Here is a 22,114-nt window from a genome sequence, read left to right as displayed (position 1 = left end):
CCTTTCCTCCTTAACTTTCTCCCATATATTCTTTGGTTTATGTTGCAAGCTGCATGGATGATATATCACGTTTAATTGCTCTTCTTCTCTGCATCTGTGTAATTTGACCAAGGTGCTAGTGAGTGCCTTCTGTGGAGAAGGCGCAGAAAGCCGCGTATCGCGGCCGTGCTGTGGTCTGAGTTTGTGAATGCCAGAGCTGCCAAATGTGCGCCATGTTCTGCCTCGGAGTCACCGTTTTAAGTTAACCCTAACGCTGTCGGAGCTGCTGGGGGCCATGACCTACCCCTCAACCGTATTTGTAATTGTGTGGTTGGTTGGTTGCCTGCAATCCTACGAAGAGCCTTCCTGGTAATGGATGGTGCCAAGTACCAACAATTCACCTTGCAGTCGGTGTAAGGCCTGTGATATTTTCCCAAATAATACAGTTATAGTCCCTGGGTGGTTGTTAATACTTAGTTAAAATGAGCCAAAATACTTTATATTCTGAGTAATTTATTTTCCTGCCCTTTGGCTCTGGCCGGTATGTTCTGCTTGCATCCTGTGCTATTATTAGTAATGTTGATTATCCTTCCCCGGCTTCTGCTGCAAAACAGAATGACATGTCTTTTTACTGCTGCGTGCTACTTTCACACATGGGCTCAGTTTCACCAGTGATCAAGAACAGATGGATCGGTCGTGTGTGAGGGCCAGTTTAATCCGACTGCTGCTGGGCTGATTGGAGAGGGTAGTGGATGCGTTCCTTTCTTTTCCTTATATATGTAAATGAAAGTGTAATTTTAAATCGGGCCTTGTCTTTCGGTTCCCCTCCACAGAGAAGAGGCTAAAAAGGAGAACGCTTAGTTTTTGACAGGTCTGAAATTGGTGATTTTCTTGGGATGAACCATTTTCTCCGTAAGGGACATTCCGTGGGCTGTTTTGAGTGCATCAGCTAGGGACCGGCCAGAAACAGTGCCAACTCCAGGAGCAGCAACAGGCAGCGGAAGCCTCTCTTCAATGGCAGGGAGATCAGCTGCGTTCTGTGTTGACATAAGGTTTTTCCCCAGCTTTCTGCAGAGTGTGTCCCGTATTAGCCAAGCTCTAAACAGCATTAATAAATGCCAGACACATTTTCTGCAGCTGCGTGAGAAAGCTGCCCGGAGTGACTATTTATCACTCTCGCTCACTCTGACCCAAACAGACCCACATTACCTGTGCAGAAAATTATCGGGAGGGGATAATTCTTTACAGCTTCTCATGAAAGAAACAGTTAATCATTTATCACCAGACAGTCTTTATGGCTGTTTACGGTTTTTCTGCTCATGACAGTAGGAACATGTGGGGCCCCAGGAAGTACCAGGACTCTGAGAATATTTTGAGAAATGCTACTGTAGTGAGCGTGAGAGCCCTAAATGCAGGGTAGTTTAGAGCATGATTTGTATCAAGTCTCAGTCTTTTAAACTAATAATAATTATAAGCTTCAGCACCCAGTTCTGATCGGACTAGCAGTGACCTCAGATCCAAACTAGTTTTCAGTGATGGGGCAGATGCAGGGTGGGTTTATGAGAATTTGCAAGAGCGTATCACAGCTCACGTCACTATTAAACCTATGTGATGTGAACTTTTCCTTGCTACTGTTGCCGTTAAGGCAATGAACGGTTGGATGAAAGTGCATTTATGTGAATCCCCTAGCTCTTCTCATTCTGTTTAGCATTCAGGCTGTGTAAGTTCTAACGCTCTGCCCCTCTGCTCTGTGTAAAGACAATTTTAATCATTAAAGCAGCCTTTACCTTAAGTTGATTAAACTTCTTGTGGTCTTTCTTTTTAGACCCCCCCCGACTATATCAGTTGCCTTAATAAAAGGTGTAATTTCTCTTGACAAACTTGTAGTTTTATTGACCTATGATGGACTAAGGATACGACAAAGAACATTAAGTACAGAGAAATGAAACCCTATTGTTAGGGAAGAATAAAAAGGAAGGCATCTTTGAATAAAAGCTTCTTTAATAGTTTTTAGAACTCCATTCTAATACAAGTGCTCAAGGACATAATTGGCAATATATTTAACAGCAAGTAGAGTCTCTTCACAGGTAGGCTTTATCTGAGATTCAGGGAGAATAAAACCGTATCTACCAGTGTCTCGGAGCTCAAAAGTGAAAGAGTACTTGATGCCTTGATCGTAAGCCCAGTCGTCAGAGCCCCCGGCAGCAGGATCTGTTGATAAAGAAATAAAATAAAGCCTAACTGGGAAAGTGTGGCTACGCATTGAAATATCATATACTTTGGCATCGAGTCACATAGCCAGAAATGCAGAAAGGACAGATAAAAAGGAATATTTAGTGAATTGATCGATTTCTCCTGCTCATGGTAAAGCTCCTGTGATTTTAGGCCATTTGTGAGCTTTGTTCCAGCTGATGTGTGCAAGCAAATGTAAACAAGCTGAACTGCACCCTTCTTGTCAATGTGGGGAGACCGTGGGAGGAATGTCTGGGGAACAGGAGAACGGCATGCTTGCATGGAGTTGCTTAGAAAGATTTGGTAGGAGAAGCAAATACCCTCTCACTGGGGAGCTTTCTGAGGTTCATACATAACTGAACTGCAGGTCTGGGGTATCAGCTCCATCTTTTCCTTCTGGACAAATGGTACTCTCCCTTTTCAGTACTCTGGTACAATGAAGGCAGTCTCTTTTGCTAAGGAAGGAGCCTCCAGAATTGCTAAGCATCACCAAAACAATTTAAAAGGAAAAACCTCCATAAATATTCTAAAAATTGGGAGAAACTGGTTTTTAAAGGTTTTAAAAAATATTTAAGGAAAGAGAAATAGGGAAAAGAGATTAGTTTCCATATTTAAGGAAATTAAGAGATCTTAAGTATAGGATATTTAAAGTTCTAGAAATCTAAATTTGGCAACCTCAGCTTGGCTTTTGACACTGCAAAGGCCACATCCTGACAGCTGAGTTCCCAAGAAGGGTAGAAGAATGGAACTGTAATTAAGTGTGTTTCTCAGACTGTAATGCAAAGTAAAAGAAATAATCATCTGTGTTGCTAGAGAGGTTGAAGCCATTCTTTAGGATTCACATAGTCTTTTCACTTTGACTTGGAGGTACTGGAAATGTAGAAAATCTCAGGTTGAGACTTTTATGTTTAAGTCTAAGCGTGTATTATTTAGGAATTCATGCTAAGCACATGAATTCCTAAACACTTTACCACATCACTTTACCTTCCAGAGTGTCAGACACTCCCTGAGATCCTTAAGCAATATATCCTCCTATATTTTAGAAATGACTAGATTCCATATATACCTCTGAGTATACGCATGTGAAGAAAGAAGCGGACTACTTTGGAAGAGGAACAAGAATCACTAGAAAACTGCATTTGATAGTACCACTTAGTAGCACTACAGTAGCACTATATAGATGGCTAGTATATTTAGGCCAGTACTTACAGATTGTTGTAGCTGCTGGGCCATATGTATATTCAGTATTATACAAACTGGCCAGCTGTTTGGATGCAGCATGAGCAATGGAATTCTGTAGGAAAAGAAGAATAATAAATGCAGATTTTCAGGAGCTTTCTGAGTGAATCTAAGCAAATACATTGTTGAATAAATTGAAAAGCCATGCTTGAGAAGTTTTTCTTTTAAAACTGTGGTTCACCTCTCAGAATGACTAGATGTCAGTAGCCGACAAGGCACAACTTGTCCTGTTGTTGTGAAAAGAGCTTATCAGTAAGGAGCTCATTCTCCAATCTTTAATTTAAAAAAAAATTTTACAGCCTGCTGTATAGTCCAGTATAGTTTGGACAGGTAAGGGGACAATAGGTAACAGGATTTTCTGTACTTAGAAGAAACTTGTGCAAGATTAAAACTAAATAAGGACTCTTCTTTAGGGATACGAGAATCTTAGAGAACAGTGATAACTTGGTACAGCGAATTGCGAACGTACAATAGCCTTTCTTTTCCTTCTATTCATGCAGCTATAAATTCAGAGTAGAGTCAGCTTAGTCAGTGGAGTTGAACACTGATACAAGTGGAAAGCAGATTAAGGTCTTATAAATATTAACAGCCAGAAAAGGCATAAATTACCTTGGAACCATATGTAGTCTCATTAATTTCAATTAATTTCCTGTGCAGAGAGGGACTCATTCAACTCCCACTGATTTCAGTGAGGGTTGGATCAGGCCCATCAATAGTACGATGAAGCTTTGTACATTTGCATTAAGGAAAATTACAGACTTTTCTTTGGAACGTGTGGCTTTTCCAGTTCTTCATTATACAGCATGTTGGTAATAAAACATGAAAACTATTACTAACAGATGATAAATATGAATGATTTTTGAAAGCAGATGTTCAGTATAAGAATAAGCAATGGGTTGCCATATCTTTCTTTATAGCTTGCAGCTGAATGGCTCACTATTCCAGGAATTTCCTCAAGCCCCTTCTTTCTCTGTAGGTTATACTCTGGCTTACTTCCCAGGGGAAGATATATTGTGAAATATTCTCTGTTCATCCTTATGCTTCAAGTGTTCCTGTGAATTACTTGAAAAGGCATATTGGACAATGTATTTAGAAAATCTTAGTTAAGTAAGTGAGAGAGCTTTCTCAGCTTCTACGAAACAACATCAAGATATGTTTGCATTAGCACTGGCAGCCTAGTTTATCGCAGAATTGCAAGTATTTCCCCATTCCCAAATGCTGGATTTTGAACATCCTAGAATTATGGGCGTTTGCTGTATGAATTTGTGGTCATTTAGCATGTAAAGAATATTTAAACAAGGCAGGCCAAAGAGTCCTTCCACTTACAACATTGGCTGTACCTGAATATGTGGTTTGGTTTCTGGCCTCTCTATTGCCCAAACACAAGCAATTGTAGGAAGAATGTTGTTGCTTTGCATTTCACAACCTTGGATTCAGACCAACTGGGGTAGCTGAGCTCTATCCAGTGTTGGTTTGGGGTTTTTTTTGTTTGTTTGGTTGGTTTTTTTTAAATCCCTTAACAAGCTGATTTTTCTAAAATCCGTAATAATTTTTAACACATGCTGAGGGAATTGTAGAGATTGGAGACTACTATCAGCTAGTGATACCATGTTTTCTTCAGTCATCATTTGTTCATAATATATACATTTAATCAGCGGCTGAGATTGAGTGAAATCTTCTCTCAATAGTAAATTAATTTTTAAATGTAAACTGATTCTTCCTCTTTCCAAGTATAGGCAAAGTGGAAATTAAATTTGTAAAGACAGTCTGATATTATGCATGGACCTTTTAGTAACTAGTGTTTGTTGCCTCTTTAATAAACTGCGTGGCAGGGACAACAGAACAGCAGAGCTGCTCTTTGGGAAGAATAGGGCATTCCTTTCACTCAGCTGCCAAATGATGGCTCTAAATCATACCAGAAGAGATACCAGAAAAAAGTCTGTCAGGAAATCTTTTTACCTGGGGGATTTTTTTTTTTTATTGGCCAGGAAGTTATAAAAGAGAGATTTGTAGGAAGAGCAGTTGAGATTTCCAGCTGTTAAGAGCCTGGAATCCAAATAAACAACTTCCTCAAGCTCTCCAGGTTGGAGATCAAGGTGGTATTTTAAATGACCCTCTCTAAGTAAAAAACACGACTGAGCATTTATGACTTCATCATGAAATTAAACATTATCAGAAGTTCTGGTATCTGATTTTTTTCCCTTAAGTGACTCTCTACCATTTGCTTTCCTAATAGATTTATAGTCCAAAGCCTAAAGGTAAAAAAAGATAAAACTCAACTTTATAGGAACTAAAGTGACCTCTTAATAATAATAATATAACATAAACCTGCAGGAATAATTAAAATTAAGTAAATACTTGTGAGTACAAATAAAAAATATGAGGAATTTTTTTTCCTTTTTTTAAACAGCACAATTACTGAAAACCATCTGTAAAAAGGAAATAACATGGTGATTTATGCGGAGTTATATAAATAAGGCCTGGCATTTTCCAGAAGGGAAAGTGGTATTTAGCTTTTGAAAAGTGGTTTGGTTTTTCAAGCCTGGATGTTATTTGGAATACGGCTTCAAGGAGAAATATCACTGTCTTTTTGACCTTTGAGGATACTCTGCTGTTGAGCGGTTTTCTAGATCTCTTTGCATAACTGGCTTAACTGAATTGTGGTTTGTTTGGGGTTTGTTTGTTTGTTTTTTTTTTTACTGTTAAGAATCTTGCAAGGAAAATTTTGCTGAGAGTTATAGTAGCAGAGAAACAACTGGCGCCCTGAAGTCCTAGAAATAACTCCAAATTAATACCTTGTAACTGGGAGCAGAAATGGCTTTTCAGCTTCCGACCTGCAGCTGAACTGACAGAGCTGGTCGTTTCGGCAGAAGGTGGTACTCCCTGCGCTGAGCACCCACCTGTGTTTACACAGCAATTACTAATACTTTGCTTAATCTTGTGTACAGAGTGCGTGGGCCAGTGAGACAGCAGAGTTGTGTTCTCAGTTGCCATTATCTTACATAATTCACAACCTTTAAACCTATTTTTTCAGTTATTAGCTTTTAATGAAAGAGTTGTTACCGGCCTCTCTTTCTCACCACATCTGGAGTTTTGAACTAACGAGTAAATTATCAGGCTAAGCATCTTCTGTGTGCTAATAGGTAATTTTTTGGGGAGCATCTCTCTCGTTTTATTCTTGTATCAGGCTGCATTTGCCAGCAAATTGTGGCTGTTTAGAAACCCTTCAGGGCTGTTGATTGTGCAGCTGCTGCATGTGGACAACTGCCTTTGCCCTCACAGTCGGACGGCGGTCTGGAGAAGCCTTCTCACTGATTGACTGGACCTCTTGCTCCCTTCCCTCACTTGGACTGTAAACTGATTTGCCCAAGGCTGAAAACTGTATTTTCACTTCATCTCAGTCTCATGCGCTACTTAAGCGACTCTCAACTTCCTTTGTAATGACAGTCTGGAATTGTGGTATTTGCAAAGTTGGCTTTAGCCAAATGAAACTAAACTTCTGAAGCTTCTTGTTTTGCCAGTAAAAACAGATTCCCCTCAAAAGAGTCCGTGAGTGGTTTGTAATTTAGTTCACTATTCTGTTGTTGCTCATAGTTAAGCATCTCCCTGAAGAGCCTAGGGAATCCAGCCAAGTGGAGGACTTTGGTATGATGCTGCTTTTTTCTTTGCAAGCCTGTTTCTCTGTGGCAGTCTCAAGAGTTTTTTAGGAATCGATCCCTGGTGAGAGGGTTTCCAGTGTGACTGAGTGAAGGTGAATGTGCCCTACCCCTGTTGGAGACTCTTGTCTTTGATCCAGATTCATACATGAGCTTCGTCTTGAAGATGCTGCTACTGAAAATATCCTTTTCACAATTATAAGACTGTCAGTACAGAGTAGTTCTGTCGTGGGACATACTTTGTGGCAAACTTGGCCAACGAGATGTGAAGCCGATTCCAAATACTGCTTTTCTGCCCACTTTCCTGTTTGTCGCGCTTCCCAGTTGACTTTACCGATATTTATTTGTAACAAGTAGTACAACCACAGGAGTTTGCAACAGCACATATACAACAGCATAGGTTGCAACCCCTCATTGGTATGTTGGAGTATCTTAGATGATATGATTTTTGCCATTCAAAAATTCTTACCCACAGGTCTTCATACATCTCAAACGCATTTAGGAATCAGGTCAGGAATGAAAAGACTTTGCTCCCAGGCATCAGGTTAAATAATCAGACTGATATTCACAAAGTCATGCAATAGATTTGAAATCAGTATTTTGCAGACTGCACAGGCTCTGGGCATATCTCCACTTTCTACTATATCCTACTTTAAGCACTCAAGAGGAAATGAAATGCTAGACCAACCCACTATGGAAGGTGAATTTTGGTGAGCTTAAACAATAACCAATGTGGCCAGTACACATTCAAGTAACACAAAGGGAAATCCTGTGTCTAGAAAATTATCTTGGGTTGTAAATTATAATAATAAATATAATAAATTATATTAATATTCTGAAGCCTGCCAAACTGTAATAATACATATACATTAATCTGAATATGAGCTGGCAGCAGACATGTATTTGGCACTGAGCTTGTTGTTTAACTGAGAGATGAAATTGAACCTGGAAAGGGAGGAAGGGCATGATGCACATTCCGCTGCTCTATCAAATCATAGTTCGGAGCCAACAGAAATTCAAACAAGAATTGATAAAGCTAGATTTGTCTGCTGAAAATGAGGAAAGCATAGGGTGACCTAATAGGAAGCTAAGGCCAAAATATGAACTGAATAAAAGATACGGGCTGAACTGTTTATGAAAAGTGCGATTAAATACTGAGTTCTTTATTGCAAGAGGACAAAAATGTGAATAGTAAAATAAAGATTAAAAGAGTCTTTCTGGGGTGTGGAGAGGTACTGGTCTTGCCAAGAACTTTTTTAAATTGTGAAAGGCTAATGCTTCTGTTCTCTGTAGGAGATGGATTCGAGTGTGTATTCTGTGTGCAGGGTAATGCTCCAGGGTGTAGTAAAGAAGGAGTCAAGAGGATTACGAAGCAGGCAAAATGTGATTCACCAAAAGGAGTGCATACTTCTTTCAGGGTGTCATCACAAGAATATTGTGTAACTTCTGAGAAATTCCTGACCTAGATTTTCCTGTCTTGGGTGTTTTTGGTTTTGTTGTTCAAGTATTGTTTGGATAACAGTGAAAGTTTAGTGCAACACCCGAGGACAGGGTTGGGGGAAACAAAGTAACAACCCTGAATAAAGGGAGTAGAGTTTTGGGAAAATCCTTGTGATCTGTGGTGTTGAGATCCTCTTGCGTCTAAGGAGAAGAGTGGGGAAGGAAGAGACATAGGTGACTTTCTTCATGTTTTATACCCCCGTTCTGGGGGTGGTTGAGGGGTAGTTCTAATCCTGGGTTCTAAGTATGTTTGAAATAACTTTGATGTTGTTCTGATTTGCTATAGTGGAGCATGAAGGATGTCTGGGATTGTCAGAGTGCCCTGTTCTACCTGAGAAACCAAAACCAGAACAGTTTTATGCCTTCTGGTGGTTTCTTGAAAAAGTCTTTTGAGCCTCAAGGACACGCTGTTCAGTATGCTTGCATGAAACGAAGGTACAAGCATTCTCTAGATCTTTCTCTTCTGCAGACTGAATGTCTTCAATCTTAAGTTACTCAATTTTTGTGCTCTCTGTATCTCAGCCACTGGAATGCAGCATGGTATTATGCTACTTTTAATTAAATACAATGGAACAAAGTGTTGTTAATGATAAGCAGACATGTGAGGTTTTGTTTAAGCACATGTCCAGTTGCTCACTGAAAGAGATAAGCAATTGCAGCTATATTTCCTTGAATTTATTAGATCTGTCAGAGTAAAAATAACATCTAAGATAAGATAATGGCACTATAAATTTTGCTTTTTCATTTGCAAAATGATTAATGATCCTCTTATTTGCCCAAACATTTTCTTTTAAAAGTTGAGATTCTCATTCTTCAGCATTTCTTTAAATTTGAAATCTAGGCAGAACTTTAAGACATGAAACACAACAATTGGCATAGAAAATAATACCTCTTTTTGTAGCTGTCTCATTTCAAGCAAGTACAATTGTCGATTGAAAATCTTAAATTTTCTATTGTCACAGCTTAAATTAATGTGTTTTAGTTATTTGAAGTAACCTGAAAAGCTGCGCTTTCAAACCTGGCCCAGAGCCTGTTGAAGTCAGTCTATTTAATTCATGGCCATTGGAGTGAGTTAGGCCCTTTCGGTTTAATTATCCCAACTACAGGCGATGTCGATTGGGTGATACTCTGATCTCATTCTCCAAAAGAAGGATTTTTGGCAAGAAGTGTCCCCTTGTTAAAATCGGATACTGCACAAGTGGAACACTTCTGGGAACCTGCTGTCTTTTTGTTGGGATCACCAATAGAGGAAAGATTTTCCCTTAATTAAGCTGTGAAAAACACTCATAAGGGCACCTTGTCAAGGTGGTGAGATTTGTGATTGCTTTGTAGTGGAAAATAATGGAACTCCATCTGGGTTCAGTGTGCCCGATTTAAAATATAGGATAGTGTGATGTTGGAAAGACTAACTTACAAAGTGAAATCAAATGGTTGAAGAGAAAGATGTAGCCTGCATTTCTGAGCTATTTATTTTTTATGCTGAATGGTAATAGCAGAATTGTCCTCTATGGCAGGAAAGGAGATTTTTTTATTGATAAAAATTGTAGAACCTTAGTATGGGTGATTCATTAAATTTTACTGTGTGTTAGAATAGAACATTGCTAATATAAAAATTTAATTTAATAAAAGAATTTGAAAACCTAGAAAAGCACATAGGTTCTTTCTTATGTTAAGGATTGTTTTAATAATGAGCTGTCAATGTGAAGTTTTTCTGTTTAATACTGTGAGAAACATGCTGCACTTTTAGTCATGTTTCATCACATTTGCTCTTGATTAAAAAAATTGCACAGAATGTCATGCAAATTTTTAACACACGGGAACTTTGTGATCTTGACAACAAAGCAGCTTCCAGGGTTTTGTGTTGTTTTATTACTTTAGACTGAACTGCGATGTGTGAAACGTGAAGCTTTTGTAAAAACTGAAGACAAGAAATTACTGCAGTTCTCTGGAATAATTACAGTTAAAAATGTATGGAATATAAATTAAGGAAACAAATTTTCATCTTAATTTCATCCTCTCTTTTAAGCTGCAAAAAATGTAACAAGCAACTTCACTGTTGGTGCCAGTTTGTATTTGTGCTTCAGAATCATGACATGTGTTTGGGAGCGCTCATAAATCTGTCAAACCTGCACAGCACAGCAACACACAGTGTTGTTGCCTTGGACTTTTGGCACCATCCAGGAAAGAGGGGGAATAAAGATTTGTTTGTTTTGATTTGCTATGTTGTTTTCCCTGCCAACAGCTTCTAAGAGCCAATATGCCGGAGAACTGAAGTAATTTTATTATTCATGATTGTTCATTTTTGGCCTTGTAAAACTTTTACAACTTTTATACACATTTAATAGTTTTATCCCCTCTGTTTTTAAGGATTAAAAAAAGTATATTCCAGACTGTTGTTATCCTACTTAAATGGCATTAGTGTGTGGCCTTTTTCTAGGATGAACAAAAGAGGCGATGTCCTTTAAAACACCACATTCATCCTCCCCTTTTCCAAATAAGAAGTATGTTTGAATCCAGTTTAGAAAGGCCTCAGAACTGAAACTTTTTACCTGTTTTGTGTCTAACTGGTTTTAATTATACTTTCGACAAAAACTGCCTCGTTGTCCTGAACCTGTATCAATAGGAGTTTCACCATATTACTTCAGTGAGAACTAAGGTTCGGTAGGAGATGGTAGACAGAGATTCTTCTCTGCTGTTGATGATACCAGTTCAGTCATCTCATAGTTATTACAATCTGTCAAGCTGTTAGCTTGACTTACAGGGCACAGTGTTTCTATGTGATGTATTAAAGCTACATCCACAAGCAACCTCTTGAGTCAGGAAGAAGCAGTGCTGCACAGCGTAGTGGGTTTCTGTACAGCGTGACTGGAAGACAAACCTGACCCTGTGGCAAATTCATTGTATATGTGGAAATTAAATAAGGCTCTTGAGTTTATCCTGTGCTTGAACTATCTGGAACCGTCATGGTTTCTCTTGTTCTTGCTATGAAAGACTGAAGTATTTTCCAAAAAATGGCACTACAGATTCTTTCCAGATGTTAAAGAAACTGCTTGAAGTTAAATGGACCTAAATAGCAAGTGATGATTTTTACTTATTCTTTTCATTATGTCAAAATGACAAAGAGACTTACCAGTTCCTCGTGATTCGCTGGTAGTTTGTAAGTATACGAATAAGGAAACAGTAGCAGCTGGGAATACGAGTGAATTGTCAAGTATGCCTTGATTGTAGAAAGATGTTCATGAATAAAATCAGCCAAAGCCTTGGTCTCCTTTTCAGACTCAGGTGCAGAGCCACAGTAAGTGGAATCACAGGGGTTTTTTGAGGCCCCAAGAGCTGGGAAGAAAGGTGAATTTAATAAGTATTTGAGGAAAAGAGTTGGTTGTTAGGAGAGTCATGTTACACCACTTTTGTAGATAAGCCTTGGAAATCCTACTGACACACGCCAGAGAATATTTTATTGCATAGTTAAGACACAGAGCAACATGACATAGAAGTAAATAAATATGGCCTGTACAGTGTGCATAGTTGGAAGAACAGGAGTATTGGCATAAAGTCCTATATTATTTGGGATTTTGATTTGCTTCAGTACTTGACAATCCTCTCCTTGCGTATCTCCCCCATTTCTAGGATGCTTCCAGGAACCAGCCAAGTGGAAACCACTCAAAAGAAACCCCTCCACCAAGTGAAACCAACCAAAAGCAAACTTTCAGTTTCTGTTCTCAACTCATAGAAGTGTGTATGTATATGTATATGTGTGTGTAACTGTATATATGTGTATATATATGCACACATGTGTCTGTGTGTGTATATATATGTTCACAGAAGTAGCCATATTGATGATGCTAGTAACCAAAGTCTTTCTTTTGCCCAAAAATTGCCCCCAAAATTGAACACAAGCTACTCCACAATACTGTACTGGGGGTCTTCACTCAAGCTTGAGCTGGACCAACCGTCAGGTAGGGAAAATCTATTGTGCGTCTTGGCTATTGCACTTCTGTGTGATCGCTATTACTAGGAGACACTTACTGCACCAGCCAGCATTAAAATTCCGGTTGGGATCTGTACCAATGCAACGGCTACCAGCAGTTTTAGAGCGTGTCTTTCTCCACATGCGATCCTGAAATGGAATGGTGAAGCATAGATCAAAACTAAGAGAAAGTTCTAAGAGTTGGCTTTTCTAGCAGTAGTCTTCTTGAGAAAGAAGAACGTACTTACAGTTGTCCAAGTGTAAACGTAACCATCAATATTAACAACAGGCAAAACATAGAAGTCCAGGCTGTTGAGAAGTGTGGTCATGACAGTGTCTTTTCCATAGGTCTCAACAGCCTAGTTGGAGAAAAGTAGAAAAAGCTGATGATGCCTTCATAGATCTGTATCTCCTCTGTGTATTTAAAGGCCTGGGTCTGGATCAGGAATTAATGAATGTGGTGAGCAAAGTCATCCAGGTCACTCCACCACATGAGATGGCAGCTCTGTGATATTACATATACTCAGAAGATTTATACTGACTCAAACCACACTGCTATTAGAAAGCCATCTCATTCTCATAGATAAATTATATGGTAAAGCAATGTTGATTTTGAACAGGATAATAAATCACTGGAAAGAGATTTCCATCTACTAGCTTCTTGTTTAAAGACAGAGCAAAATTCCTGTCCTTATCTTCTTCCTACATCCTGTCACGTTAAAGGTTTGGGTTTAATTTATATGAGAAGGCCCATTTTTATATCTGCTGTGCAGAGAAATTTCATCAATAACCAAAATTATAGAGAATATTTCCAGAGAACATCCTTACACATTTCCAGTCATAATGCTGTGGATACACATATTCATAGGGAAGCAGGCAGATTTTTCCCTGCAATTTTCCAGACGTATACATTGAATAACAAACATAAGAACTCCTGCCGTAAACCTGTATGTGCTGATTGTTCATTGTTCATGGCCTGGCACTTTTTATGCTTGTTCACAGATTTACGTCAGTGTTGAGGGAGCGTGCAATGATCATGGAAATTTGGTCTAAGAAGTATGATGCACCCATGTTTCCCTTACTCTACGCAGATGTAAAGGACAACACAGGAAGCAATGCAATGGAGAAAGGCATCTATTGTCCTGCAACTAGCAAGTGGAAAGGTTGGATGTAGAATCTAGAAAAGCAGTTTCAAATCACTAGAACTTACTTTTTCCTGTTTTGTTTTTTTTAATGCTTGGTTTTTTTAGAGATACAGGTAACAACCCACCTCGCTCATGTTTTTCTCTAGGTTTATTTTACTTTTATGTCTAGAAACAATCCTGGCCGATGACGCTCTGAGGACTGTGCTTTTAAAGCACTTCTGCCTATCCACACTTGGATCCACTGAGCAGAGCCACTGCTGGTGTCAGGTACACCCATGAATTAAGTGACAAGGCAGTGAAAATGACAGCTGTAGTGACGTGATTTGCTAAGAGAAAAATGGTAGCACGTACTGTCTGCAGCCTCATTAGGAGATAATGAAATCATACTCCCATTGACTCCACTGAGACGTCACTTTCAATTTCCACTGCGCTCTACACAAAACCGCATGGCTGTCTGGTAAGGCTGAGATCATACTCACCACCAAGGCCTCTGCCAGCGTGGCTCACTCATGTACTTTGGCTTTCCTTTACCTGGGTTTTAAATCCCAGCTGCTGCTTCTGGATTTTGGTTTTGGGGTTTTTTTTAATCAATCGGGAATTCTTACAACATTTGAGATTCGATCAGCGAGTTGTCCTGCCAAGTTGATTGATCTACCCCCGCTGAGGGGGAATATACCTCTTCTCCGTAGAGAAGACTGTTGCAGCATTTGGTAACTTCCACCTGCTTTATATTGGTGGTAAGGAGAAGGAAAAGACAAGAGAGATAAAATTGTTTAATTCAAAGCCCAAAGTATCCCAGCCTGAAGTGAAGCTAATATCACCTGTGCAGCTCTTTCTTGAATATGGTTTCACATTTTAGAAACCATTCTGTGCAACTCGAGGTGGCAGCTCAAAGGGCTGTATATGCATTTCCCTCTTCCTGAGTGGAGTTTAGGGAGCTTCACCTATAGTCTTCCTCCTCTCTTGGGTACATTTCCTCAAGGCACTCTGTTTTTAGCTGAGGGCAGGTTTCCGCCCTCTCTGTTGCCTTACTGAGTAAAGCTGGTTGCAGGGAATACATGACCTCATGCTGGAGGAAGGCGGCTGTTCAGACATGCATTCACAGAATCACAGAATCACAGGGTCACTAAGGTTGGAAAGGACCTTCAAGATCATCAAGTCCAACCATTAATCCAGCGCCACCATGTCCCCTAAACCATGTCCTGAAACGCCACATCCACACGTTTTTTGAACACCTCCAGAGATGGCGACTCCACCACCTCCCTGGGCAGCCTGTGCCAATGCCTGACCACACTCTCGGTGAAGAAATTTTTCCTGATATCCAATCTAAACCTCCCCTGGCGCAACTTGCCTTCTGATGTGCCCTTGCATTTCTTTATTCCCTGCTCCTTATGACTATGTAAAGAATATGACTATGTTTATAGTGTTACTAGGCCTGTTTGTTCCTCTCGCACCTTTCCCTGACTTCAGGTGCAAAGAGGAATTTATACTCTCTAAATAACCCGTTTAGTTGTCAGTACCTCTTACCCGTGCTTTTAGGTAGTCTTAAACTGCTGAAAGATTATAGGGCCAACCATTAAGATCTGGTTTAGTTACACCCTAACCATCTGAGGTGAGAGAATGGATGTGCAGACAGGTATTTAGAGGTGAAAAGTCAATCTGCAGTGGCCTCAGCTCTTGCTACTCACTTAAGATTTTCTTAAACATAGTTGCATTTTGTAAAATAATTTTTCATCATTAAGCTTACTGACTTCTTTCACAAACCACTGGCAGAAAGCAGGGGAGATCCACTCTCTTGCATGGAAACCACAATCCATAAAGATGGCCTTCTTATTTGGACCACTTTTTCCCATCTAGGAAAAAAAAAATCAACCAAAAAAACCGAGGTCGTGAACAAAATAATTTGTATGTAGAACAACTCAGTCATCTTACTGACCTAAAAAGTCAAACTTTATACAAATACAGCATTCCTTGATTAAATGGAAGTCTATGGGGTGCTCTCAGCTGTAGCTGACTGATATTCAAGCTAAAACAATAAACTCTTAATAATTTCATTTTTATTAATGTAGAAAAGCTTCCCACCACCACTAATTTGATTATTTTGCACTGTTGATTTATTTCCTGCAGTGTCTCTAAGAGTTGGTCTTGCTTGCTTGGATGATAGATTATTGTAAATGCTTATGCAATTTTGGGTGAGTAATCTTTATCCTTTCACCTTTAAAGTCATCCTATCTTATTTATTCATAAAAAAATTATATATCATGAAGACACAAAGAAATTTATTGCATTTTGCTAGAGACGCTGACATTTATAGATCCTTTTAGAGTAAATGTGTTTACAAACAACAGATTTGGTTAAATTTATATGTCTGAACATCTAATAATTCATTGTGCCCCTTTTAAAAAACTTAAAAGCTGAAAAAGTTCATAATAGTAGTGAACAAAATGTATTAGATTTTCTGCAAAATGTATATTACTCTCTTAGCATAATTGGTGTTTTAATAGATACTGTAATCTTGTGGAGGTTCATAGAGGAAAAGAGTTTGGCACAAAGAAATAAAAGCACTTACTTTGAGAAGGTACATTGGCCGCCCTTCATATGTTTCCCCAATTACACTGCGAGATACAAGGTTCGGGTTCTGAGCAGCAATATCAGCAGTCCAAGCAGCTATCTGTTTAATAAGGAGGTTAAATGTACTGATGTCTCTGTCCTCAGGTCCAGAGTAATTAATTCACAGACTTCAAGCCAGAACAGTCCTTCTGAGCTTCTAACTTGACCTAGTATTTAATACAGTTTGTAGATTTCCAAGAATTAATTTCTAATTGTACTAGAGCCATATGTCTGCATTAAGATTTTCTAGTATGAATCTATCTAAACCCATCATGTGGCGTGTGGCTGGTGGATTACAAAACCCCTTGAATGCTGACTCTATATAGTTATGACCTTTCTCTTTTGGTGGAAGAAAATTGATTATTCCTGTATATGTTCTCTAGGTACCACATGGAGATGAAATACAAATTTTCTTGTTTGAACATGTAACAGGTGCTCATCTGGCAACGATCGGCACAAAAATGGAAGACTTTTGCGAGGAAAGACATGAAAGGGAGATTGTACTTTTAAGCGTAAGAACTGTGATGCAATAGATGATAAGGAGCCACTGCAAAGATGTGAAGAGTGACATGGTCAAGATTATGTGTCAGGAAAAATGAGCATGGTTGTGGAAAAAGGAAGGAGGAGGGGAGAGCTTATGGTGGAAAATGAAGAACTAGAATTGGGGCAGGGAATGGAATAAAGTTTTTGAGCAGAGGAGCTGGGAGAAGGAGTGAAAATGAAAGAGCAAGCTAGTAGCGAGGCATGTCAGCCTGGTCATCGGCTTTCTGCCAGAGTTTCTTTGCAGCACTGGGAGCAGCAGAGGAAGTAGGTGTGGGGGTTGTACAGATTAACTCAGTAATGAGCAACAAAGGAGAAGAGGAAGGAGAGTTTGGAGAAGGAGTTATCGTATTAATGGGTGGAACGGACGAGGAAAAGGGAAGAACGCTGGAAGCGTATCAGAAGCCATTTTGACTACAGAGGCTAGGGCACTGAGCCGATAAAGTGGTAAACTTCTAAACTTTACCGTTTCCCAGTTGTTGTACTTCTCATAGCTGTGTCTGGTGGTACGAACTTTGCTGTCAAACTGGGCATCCAGTGCAGCCTGCAGGTTGTCAATCATGACTCTGCAATAAGCCACCACGAAAAACGTAAAGAGAAACGTACAATTTGCGAGCAGGACAGTAAGCACCAGGTAGACATTTCAGGGTCTTCCTGGAATTAAGGCCACATGGATTGTCAAGTGAAATGTGTGTGTGGGGTGATTTATGAATTTGAAAATAACATACATTAGGTTCAAATTTCAACTGACTTCCTGCCTCAACCTTGCCGCCAGAAGGATCAGGGAGCAATAGCTTCCTCCTAATTAGCACCTGCCTACTGACTCCCATACTAATAAACCTCCAGGATGGCAGCAGTTTGCTTTAGGAAGAATGGCGATGCTGAGACAGGGTGTGTATAGAAAATGAGCTCTGGGCTGACTTCATGTTGCCAGATTGCCTCTGCCTCGATAGGGAAAGGGCTGTCTCTTGAACTTGTGGCACTGGAGGACAGTTAGACTGCAGCAACGTAACGCTGCCACGCAGTGATCCAGAGATGTTTGCCTGATGAAATTCTTGGTCAAACCAAGCTTCCAAAATTTAGATGTGGTTTGACATCCTCCGAGCTACTTTACTGCATGTGAGGTGGACTATTAAAGTAGAACACACAATGGCAAGAAAACCTCAGCATCCTGTCTGGATTTCCCTAGGACTGACACAAAGGCACAGCTCATCATTGAGCATACTCTTGAGGACCTTTTGCTTATATTTCAACCTTGGCTATCAAAAAATAAAGTCCTTTTGTTCTTCCAGTGCTTGTCTTAGCATTCTTACAAATCTTACTGATCCAGGATATGGCCTTGATCATTTGTGATTTGGATAGAAGAGCAGGAGGCCAGTTTGTGAGGCACCACCAGCCTTCAGAAAAAACAGTGCAAATGACTACATTGACACGATGTCACGGCACTTGCAGCTGCACTTCAAAAGAATTGTAACGGCTTGGGTTGTCACAAGGACGCTCCACTCAAGTTCGTCAGGGACGCATTCCGGACATTTATGGCCTTTGTTGCAATCAAAAGATTTGTGCATGGACCTGAGGGAGTTCATGAATATTATAGGAAAAACTAACGCATGTAGAGTAACTCCTTCTTTGCCTAAGAGGAAATTCCACTGAAATTGGATTCCTGTGCTGTACGTGGGCTATGACATTATTGAAAATGATTTCTTCTAGAATATTTTTAGATTCTGTTCCCCCAGTGGCATCCAAATCAGACATGGTTAACATGAGGCCAGTAAATTTAGGCATGGATTATTCTTGTATTTAGGAGATCATAAAAGTTGTGTTTCATGAGAACCGTGTGGTGTCCAGTGATGGAGTTTGGTCTGGTGGCAACAACAGTGGGGCTGAGAGACAAAAATTCTCCACTCAGCCAAATGAAGTAGTGAGAATTTGACCAAGTAACACTGACTTTTGGTGTCTGAGTATATGATGTTGATAGAATATCAATTACACATCGATGAAGCCTGGTAATCAAGTTGGGCCGAGCCAATATGCAAAGCTCAGGTGAAGCTAAAGGAGAAGTAAAGAGACAGCCTAACTCCACTCCAGCCCAAAGTCAACTTCTTATCCTCCATTAATACTTGCATAGTGACTGGAAGATATGAAGTATAAGCAGTTGCCTGGTCCTGCTCTTTTCTCCTTACCCTCCCGTTAGTGCTACTTGCTACAAATGCTTCCATTCTCAGGGATGTGTAATGTGGCAGTGTGGTCTATTCCCTCCGCTTATGCTGCAGTTGTATTTGGTCATGGAAATGCAGGTTTTTTTTACTTCTGGGTAATATACTTAAGAAATATTTAAGCCATTTAAGAGCTCTCTCTTTCGAGAAATCCTTGCCATGGATCTGCTGTGTGACTTGAGTAAGCTGAAGGCTGTCCTGTTCTTCTTACTCCCTTGGCCCTTCACATGGGAACTGTCTTCTCTTTGTCACCAGTTGGGTTTTTTTGCCACCCTAGCTATCGTTCTGCAGCTTAGAGAACTCAGTGGGGAGCCCCTCATGGTGGCCCTTGGGGGTTCACCATTTTCTGCCTTCGGCTCCCTGATACTATCATGCAAACCCATCTGGTGTACTTTCTGTCTCTTTCTAGACCTTTGCTGCATTTTGTCTTCAGTGAGAAATCTTTCTTGTCCCCTCTCCTCCACCCTTGTGTACTGCAGTGAGCTTTCACCTCGAGGAAATTCCTGGTAGTAAGTCTTTGCTTCCTGTCTTGTACCTCTATCGACATTTCACCTCACCCCTATAACACAGAGCAGCTACAGTCCATTTGAAGTGACATAGGAAAGCTGAACCCAGTAGAGGCATCCACGGGAGGGATGAAGTTTGTGACAGGGAGATCAGTCCATCAATATGAAAAGATTAAACACGTTTTCCCAGGTATTTAATCTCCTTCTATTCAAAATACAGTAGTGAGAACAAACTTACCTATACTCCACTCCACTTTCTGTCAAAAGATCTTCAACCTCAAAAGACTTGTCAGCTTCAACTCGGAAATCAACTTGCATTTTTGGCCTTACCAGCGTGACAGAGTCTGGCTGCCAAAAGTCAACCTGAAAGAAAGCCAAATGAATGCATAAACAAATAAATACATACATATGGCTGTGATTTTTAGGTGGGTGTATGTGTGATGGTAATGTTGATTGTGATTAATATACTGAATTTCATTCCTATCCTGTTACACCGACCCGACCTTGCTTGTGAGAAGTATCAACCTAAATTTTAACTGGAAATTGATTAAGAAGATTTTACTAGGCTCTGCAATTTATATGGCAGAATTCTGGAGATGGCAGTGACAGTTTCACAAATGCCAAGTATTCTACAGCATCTGAGTGCATACAGACTTGTGAATATTATAACTACCTTTACAACTTCTTTCATTCTTTGTACAGATTTCATTGGAGGTTTTTGCCTATAAGCATTAGACAGAAATGGACTCCTGACTCAGTAGCAGAGAGACACTACATGAATACACGACATAAATCAACTGGGAAAGACTGTTGTCTGTATGAGTGATTTTAAGACGCAGTTCACTAAAGTTGGTATGAGGAACCTGTGCCTTCAGAAGATGTTTAGTTCAGTGTGGACAAACAACAGTGCTATTACTATTTCAGGTATTTTTGCTGATGTCAGCTTCCAGACCTCTGGATGTAGTGCCCTATTAAAGGGCAATAAAAGTAAAGCTGGTTTGCAACCTAATGCCTTTTCAGCCTTTCATCTCGTGAACGTAAAGGAAATTGAGGCTGGTGGGCATATTCAGCAACAATGTGTTTTCAAGTGAGATGACTATTCCAGGACATACTACTACACCAGTCCTGAGTGTAGTAGTAGTTCAGGGATTGTTTCTTTGCTTAAAAGAAAAGGAAAACAAACAATCCCTTTATAGTACACACTTAAAAGCAAGCACGGTATATTAATTTTCTTAATATTGGCAGCACATTACCAATAGTCTATTCTTCTACAGAATACTGTTTCAGCATGCTATAGTAGCCTGTTGATAGTTCTCCACATCTGTACTGTGTTAAAAATACTATCCTTTCATCCTACAGATAATGGTGTCTTTTTCACCAACAGCTATTTTACAACATCAAAGCTGAAGAGAAATATTGAAAACACATTTGCTCTCTTTATTGTTTTTTCTCATGTCATTGTGTCATCATATATCTACATCAAGGTCAGTAAGAAACATGCAGCTTGGTTGGAGAGAAAGGAAGCTTTAAAGGAAAGTCAGGGAAGAAAAGATGACATGAGAGACTAAAGGCCAAAGAAAAGTTCAATTTGTTGGGAGTATGGATTTTTAGATTACTTAAATGAACAAAATGTTTTTCCTATAATGGCAGGAGTTCTGGTGGTTGGAATTTCCATGTTTTATCTAATACATTTTTGAAAGCACCTCACACTGAATACAGCATTTCAGATTAACTTATGCTATTAATAAATTCTGGTGAGCACTTTGATTTTCAGACTGGGTTAACCAGACTTTCTAGGAAGGTATTGGAAGATACTTGTACATCTAGCTTTATCACCTTGTCCTGTTCCTTCTGAAGAAACACTCTAGCTGACTTGAAGGGAATCAAGATTAGGTCATTAATTCAGTAGCATGATTTTTTTTAAAGATATATGTTAGTTGAACAAAAGGAGAAATGTTCATTTCAAATGCACTATAGTCCCTTCACCGAGTTCTTTACCTGCATGTTGCTGGCAAGGGAATTGATGATTTCCACCTGCTCATCATTCTGCGGAACCACACGAAACACCTTCTGCCTGAAAGGGAAAAAGAAGATGGGATTTGAAACAGGTAAGTCAATTGAAAGGCTTTTGCTCATGCAGAAGAAATTGTGCAAATATAAAACTTCATGTCTGTTCTTACCCGTCAAAGGCAAGATCCTGCAGGTGAGCAGAGGCAGCTGCAGCACCTATGAGAACCAAGAGCGCCCACATTTTCTTTAAAGAAAAAACCCCAGGTTTTCAGTTCTTCTATGCTGCTTTTATAACCTGTTTTGTCCTGATTTTTATCAATTATACACCAGAACAACCCACTGATCAACTGATACGTTATTCCCTTGGCCTTGTTTTATTTGCATACTATTTATAATGCATGCTTTACTCCACACCTGTGAAAGCAGCTGAAAGTCTCAAGGGAGGCTGGCTAAAGAATCTTGCTACTTGAGCTGGATAAACTCTTGATATGAGAAAGTGAATTTAATTTACTTT

General features: G+C 39.6%; 1 protein-coding gene across 1 annotated transcript; it reads right to left on the bottom strand.

The window, feature by feature from the left end:
• Positions 1–1,966: 1,966 nt before the first annotated feature.
• Positions 1,967–21,841, bottom strand: LOC104613878 (carboxypeptidase B-like). The gene is made up of 11 exons (XM_010294338.1): positions 21,771–21,841; positions 21,589–21,664; positions 19,829–19,953; positions 17,335–17,434; positions 16,288–16,389; positions 15,470–15,571; positions 12,822–12,932; positions 12,633–12,723; positions 11,737–11,939; positions 3,421–3,505; positions 1,967–2,190 (listed from the first exon to the last, which is right to left on the bottom strand). Exons 1-11 carry the CDS (start codon positions 21,839–21,841, stop codon positions 2,003–2,005), a joined length of 1,254 nt encoding a protein of 417 aa, XP_010292640.1. The 3' UTR covers positions 1,967–2,002.
• Positions 21,842–22,114: the final 273 nt, after the last annotated feature.

Source organism: Phaethon lepturus, unplaced genomic scaffold, assembly GCF_000687285.1.
Source record: "Phaethon lepturus isolate BGI_N335 unplaced genomic scaffold, ASM68728v1 scaffold7199, whole genome shotgun sequence".
In the NCBI taxonomy this organism is placed as follows: Eukaryota; Metazoa; Chordata; class Aves; order Phaethontiformes; family Phaethontidae; genus Phaethon; species Phaethon lepturus.
This window is presented reverse-complemented; position numbering and strand designations above follow the sequence as displayed.